Below are 6,205 nucleotides of genomic sequence, written 5' to 3'. Positions count from 1 at the left end.
AGCTCCTCCCTCTCGTCTTCTCTCCCTATCTCTACCCGGCTCGTCTCTTATGGCAGGCTAATCAGAGCTTGGTAGGCCACCGAGCATCGTGTGTGTTAGAGCTGAGCTGTGTGACAGATGTGTGGGCTTCTGGCCCCCTGCTCCGCTCCCCCGCTCGTCTCGTGCTCTCGTCTTCTCTCTCTCTCTCACCTCTCTCGGCCCCTGCTCCAATCCCTGTCAGCCCTCCCTGTATCTCGTGCAGCCCTCTCTCTCTCGGCCGCTGCTCTCTCACGCCTCTCTCTCTTGGCGGTGATCAAGAGCTGGTAGAGCGTCCCAGATATCAGTGTGCGTGAGGTAGCTGATGCTGGGTGGACACCGATTGTGGGCTGTCGGTCCCCCGCCTTTCTTCTCCGTCTCTTCTCCCCTCTCTTCCTGCTGGCTCCCTCGTTCTCTCTCAGCATCTCTCTTTTCTCTGCCAGCGCTATCAGAGCTGGTAGAGCCAGGCGCAAGCATCGTGCGTGAGCTGAGCTGGGTGGACACCGTGTGGGCTTCTCCCCCTCTCCCCCTCTCCCTCTCTCTCTCACCCTCTCCCTCTTTCTCTCTCTCTCACTCTCTTCCCCCTCCCCATCCTCTCACCCTCTTTCTCTTCCCCTCTCTCTCTCGCCTCTCTCTTCACCCTCTCTCTCTTCTGCAGGCTATCAGAACGGCTGCGTAGAGCACAGCATTGTGCGTGAAGCTTTGAGCTGGGTGGACACCGTGTGGGCGATCTCCCCCTCTCCCCTCCGCCCTCTCTTCTCTCTCTTCTCTCTCTCTTCTCTCTCTCACCCTCTCTCCCCCTCCCCATCCCTCTCACCCTCCCTTTCTCTCACCCTCTCTCTCTCGCCCTCTCTCTCACCCTCTCTCTCTCTGCAGGCTATCAGAGCTGGTAGAGCCACCAGCATTGTGCCGTGAGCTTGAGCTGGTGTGGACTACCGTGCTGGGACACGAGCCGGCTGCACCGGAGGACTGCCCCTACGGGCGCGTGCCGCCGTTGCCAGAATTACTGTCTATGGGCGGGGTTCAAATGGGATAGCTTCACTGAGCTTCCACGCTCGACTTCGGGGCCGAACCTCCGTGTGGTATCACGTGCTCAGGGTAGCGGTGTGAGAAGTAGCTCTGCTGGCGCAGGATATGGTTGATGAGAGAAGTGTGCTCTGCTGCCTCAGGGGAGCGTGTTAAAGTAGGCTTTGCTGCGCAGGCGTGGTGTTAGAAGTTGACTCTGCCTCTGCAGGGTAGGTGTGAGAAGATGTCTCTGCTGCGCAGGGTAGAGTGTTAGAAGTGACTGCAGCGCAGAGGGTATATCGTGAGAAGTGGTCTCTTGCTGCGCAGGGGTAGGTGGTTAGAAGTTGCGCTCTGCTGCTCAGAGTAGCGTGTGAGAAGTGGCCTTCTGGCTGCTCAGAGGTAGGTGTTGAGAAGTGGCTCTGGCTGCCTCGAGGGTAGGTGTGAGAAGTGGCTCTGCTGGTCAGGCGTAGGGTGTAAGAAGGAAGTGGGGGGGGCTCTGCGGCTCAGGTCAGTATGGTGTGTAAGAGAGTGGCTCTGTGCTCAGGGTAGTGTGTAAGAGAAGTGGCTCTGCTTGTCAGGTGTAGGTGCAGTAGGTATCGTCCGCTTATTGGGCTTTATTCAGGTTCTAGTGTGGGTGTGCATTGCTCTTTGATTATATCTCTTGACTTCTTTAACACACCTACCGTTACTCCTCCTTTCCTTTCCCTTCCTTAGCTCTGCAGAGGATGCGATGGCCAAAAGAAGAGGATGATGAGGGTATAGGTTTTAGGACGATAGTGTTAACAAGTAGAGCTTAGGAGATAAGGGTTTTGATATGTGGTTAACGTTCGCAGCATTAGATGAGATTCAGAGTGAAGTTTAGCAGTTAGGCCGTTCGGGTTTTATTCCGCACCTCATGACATTTTCTTCATATTTATGTGCTTGTTTATTTTCGCAGTGCACAGGGCAGAGAAGATTTTTTACCTGATTCAGGCCAACACAGAACAAACCTGGATCTCTATGGGAGAACTGGGTAGTCCTCAGCCAACCAAAGCCTCACTGTTCTTTGGCCGAACCAGGTATTGCCCTCAACCCTTAATTTTTTAGCTTTTTGGTTGTCCTGTCGGGGCAACAGAAGGAATTTTATACTTGCTCGAATTTTCGATTTTACTGTCAAAATTTCACTTGGCAATTCTATGAGCCGGTAAAGGCTTCGCGCACAACACCCGAAGCCAAAACGGGAAATTTTGATTTTTTCCAGCGATTTAGCGTTCTGCTCGGCCGAGCCGAAGGCGATCACACGCCACCTGTGACCTGACACAGCCCACACAGCTGAGCAAAAATACAGAGAAAACACTGGCGTACAGCGCCGCTGTCCAACATGACATCAAAATTAGCCATCCAATGAGACATCAATTTTAGTGTGTTATATGTAATATTTTTAAGGATATGTGATTGCGAGACGTAGATTTGTGATTTGTTTTTGCTGTGTAGCAGGAAGATGATGCACACACTCCGAGCAAAACGTACGCTCAGCTGGCGCCGAAAACACGCTCCGCGAATCAAACATTGCTTGTCAGCGAAGGACAGGCGCCTCAGCCTGTAGGCAGATGTTTTTTGTTTCGGGATATCCGCACACAGCCACGAACATCGAGCGAAACATGTTTTTGCTCCACAGTTTAGGATGTTTTGCTCGGGTGTGTGTGCGTTATGCACTTTAGGTTACATTTTTAGTTCAGTGCATATCACGATTTCACACATGACGCCCCGTTGCTTTGCTGGTTTGCTCTCTCAACTCATGCCCACGTGACTTAAAACAATTGTGGGCACCTCCCCCCCCCGTGGGGGGCATACGATGGTATATAGCAGCACGGTGTTACTGAGCAATGTTTTTAGAACTCTATCGCCAATTTGGAATTGATCAGTCGTACGAGCGTGGACAGTGTCAAGTTTATGTGACTATTATGTTTCCGTGAGTGTGTAGGAAGTATCTAAACCGCTGGTTGGGGATCATCTTCTATCACGCACTTGTCTCTCCAGGTGGTCTTGTGCTAAAGAGCGTCTGTTTATCTCTAATACAGGGCGTCTGCTTTGTCTTTGCAGGTGGACTCGTGCTACAAAGTGGTGTGCTGAAGGCTGTTTGCTTGTCGTTGCAGGTGGACTCGCTCGCTACATAGTTGTGCTGTAGGCATTCTCGCTCTTTCTTACAGGCAGGCCCCGTCTGCACATTGTCGTTGGCAGGTGGACCACACCCCGTGCTACACAGTGTCGTGCTGTAAGGCAGGTTGCTGTGTTGCAGGTGGACTCCGGTGTTGCTAACAACATGTGTGTCTAGTGAAGGCTGTTCTTGCTTGTCGTTGCAGGTGGACTCATTGCTACAATGTGTGTGCTGAGGCACTCTGTTGTTGTATGCAGGTGGGGACTCTTGCTACAAGTGTGTGCTGAAGGCGTCTTGCTCTCTCTTAACAGGAGTCTGCTTGTTGCTTGCAGGTGGAACTCGTGCCTACAAGTGTGTGTATGAAGCGCGTTGCTGTGGTCGTTGCAGGTGGACTCGTGCTACAAGTGTGTCTAGTAGGGCGTCTGCTCGTGTCGTTGCAGGTGGACTCGCTGACCTACAAGTGTGTGCTGAAGGGTCTGCTTGTCTTGTTGCAGGTGGACTCGTGCTACAAGTGTGCTGCTGTATGGCGTCTGCTTGCTCGTTGCAGGTGGACTCTGCTCAAGGTGTGTGCTTGTTAGGCGTTCTGCTCTCTCTTACAGGCCGTCTGCTTGTCGTTGCAGCGTGCGACTCGTGCTACAAGTGTGTGATGTTAAGGAGTCTGGCTCTCTCTACAGGGTCTGCTTGTCGTCATTGCAGGTGGACTCGTGCTACAAGTGTGTGTTGAAGCACGGACAGACTCTGCTCATTCCCACGGGATGGATCCACGCTGTGCTCACGCCCATCGACTCGCTCGTCTTCGGAGGAAACTTCCTGCACAGCCTCAACATCCCGCTGCAGCTGCAGTGAGTAGCGCCTCCTGGTGGCGGCCGCGAGGGGGCGGTGGCGCCACCTGGTGATGACCGTGAGGAGGCGGCCGCGTGTGCTTGGGATTGTGCGGCAGGAGGAGGGTGAGGGGGTTGGGTGGATGAGTGCTGTGGAAGAGGAGGATGAAGAGGAGGAAGATGAGGAGGAGAAGAGAGGGAAGAAGAAGGAGGGGAGAGGGGAGGAGGAGAGAGGGAAGAAGGAGAAGGAGGAGGAGAGGGGGAAGAAGGAGGATGAGGAGAAGGGGGAGTAGGAGGAGGAGGAGAAGAGGGAGTAGGAGGAGGAGGAGAAGGGGGAGTGGGAGGAGGAGGAGGAGAGAGGGAAGAAGGAGGAGGAGGAGGAGAGGGGGAAGAAGGAGGAGAGAGGGAAGAGGGAGGAGGAGGAGGAGGAGAAGGGGGAGTAGAAGGAGGAGGAGGAGAAAGGGAAGAAGAAGGAGGAGGAGGAGAGAGGGAAGAAGGAGGAGGAGGATGAAGAGGAGAGAGAGAAGGAGGAGAAGGAGGAGGAGGAGGAGAAAGGGAAGAAGAGGGAGGAGGAGGAGAGAGGGAAAAAGGAGGAGGAGGAGCTGGAAAGAGGGAAGAAGGAGGAGGAGAGAGGGACGAAGGAGGAGGAGAGAGGGACGAAGGAGGAGGAGCTTGCTCTATGGCATCGCGTATGTGAAGTTAGTGCTTCCCGGGTTGTCTAGCGGGATAAGAGAATTCATGAGATTGTGCAGATATGTGCTAGCGGTGTAACGATACACTAGGATCACGATATGATGTGTGTCTCAATATGTAGCCTATCGATTATCGCATCGTGGGTCGTTGTATTGCGATTCACCGATGTATCGATGAATTGTTACACCCCTAATATAAGCTGGGGAGGAGGGCGAGAAAGATGTTGTGTTGGGTTGTTATATTATAGGCCGTGGCTACACGTCCGGTTACCGGACGCCCAGCTCCCAGGCTACGCGTCCGGTCAAATATTATTTCTATAATATATTTTTCCAGTAAAAAACAATGAACAAAAAGTTTTTACGATAATATTACTTACCTTTAGGTATTTTATAAAAAAAAAAATGTTTTTGTAACTATTGAAGCATTAGTAAATCCAGTAAAATCAACGATTTGAAAGGGGGCGTGGCCTAATCGTGACGTGAATTTGGGAATCTGTGCTGAGCTTTGTAATGGATTACTGGACAGGGGCGTGTATGGTGCTCGCGCAGAAAACGCATCTAAGGGGGTCTAATTTCAAAAATTTTCTGGGGGAGGGCCCAGACCCCCCCTTCGCATGCTCGCAAGTTTGGGTTACGGTTAGACCCCCCCCTGGTACAAATCCTGTATACACCTCTGCTGGATTATATATTAGGGCCCTATATTATATGTAGGGGTTTGGATTTTGTTGTGTTGGGTTGTGTTGTGTTGTTATATTATATGTAGGGGTTTGGATGTTGTTGTGTTGGTGTGTGAACAATGATGAAGGCCCCGCGCGCGTTGTTCGTTGCAGGATCTACGAGATGGAGAAGCGCGTGAACACACCCGAACAGTTCCTGTTCCCCGTGTTCGAGACGTCGTGCTGGTACGCGGCGCGTCACACACTCGAGCTGCTCAAAGGTAAGCCAACCCACCGCCCGCCACCACGCCCACCCGCTCACCTGCCACCACGCCCACCACAACGCCAACCTGCCCCCCCATCTACCAACCCGCCGCTTGCCTGCCCTCCCGCCCCCACTACAGGGTGAATCCCTAACCCTGGAAAACAGGAGGGTGCGTGGGAGCCAGTGTCAGTAAAAAGAGGGGTAATACGAAGGAGGAGGAGGAGGTAGGGGGAGCTAGTGTCCCTACCCTAAGCGGGGTGCAGTAGGAAGGGGGGGTGGGGAGGAAGTAGGATGTGATCTTTGGTCCCTGGGAAGAAGGGCAGTATGAGGGAGAAGGTAGGATGTGATCTTGGGTCCCTGGGAGGAAGGGCAGTATGAGGGAGGAGGTAGGATGTGATCTTGGGTCCCTGGGAGGAAGGGCAGTATGAGGGAGGAGGTAGGATGTGATCTTGGGTCCCTGGGAGGAAGTGCAGTATGAGGGAGGAGGTAGGATGTGAGCCAGTGTCCCTGGGAAGAAGGACAGTATGAGGGAGGAGGTAGGATGTGATCTTGGGTCCCTGGGAAGAAGGACAGTATGAGGGAGGAGGTAGGATGTGATCTTGGGTCCCTGGGAA

The 6,205-nt window shown here is 53.1% G+C and overlaps 1 protein-coding gene across 1 annotated transcript in view; it reads left to right on the top strand.

Annotated features, from left to right (window-relative positions):
* The window catches only part of LOC106813631 (lysine-specific demethylase 7B-like), a gene marked incomplete in the record, with an annotated part of 38,406 nt that overhangs the window by 27,799 nt on the left and 4,402 nt on the right, over positions 1 to 6,205 (top strand). The window contains 2 exon segments of the mRNA XM_014817814.1: positions 3,854 to 3,999; positions 5,501 to 5,607. Coding sequence (XP_014673300.1) covers positions 3,854 to 3,999; positions 5,501 to 5,607 — 253 coding nt within the window.

This window comes from Priapulus caudatus, unplaced genomic scaffold, assembly GCF_000485595.1.
Source record: "Priapulus caudatus unplaced genomic scaffold, Priapulus_caudatus-5.0.1 Scaffold802, whole genome shotgun sequence".
In the NCBI taxonomy this organism is placed as follows: Eukaryota; Metazoa; Priapulida; class Priapulimorpha; order Priapulimorphida; family Priapulidae; genus Priapulus; species Priapulus caudatus.
Note: the sequence above shows the minus strand (reverse complement) of the source record. Positions and strands in the feature narration are given on the sequence as shown.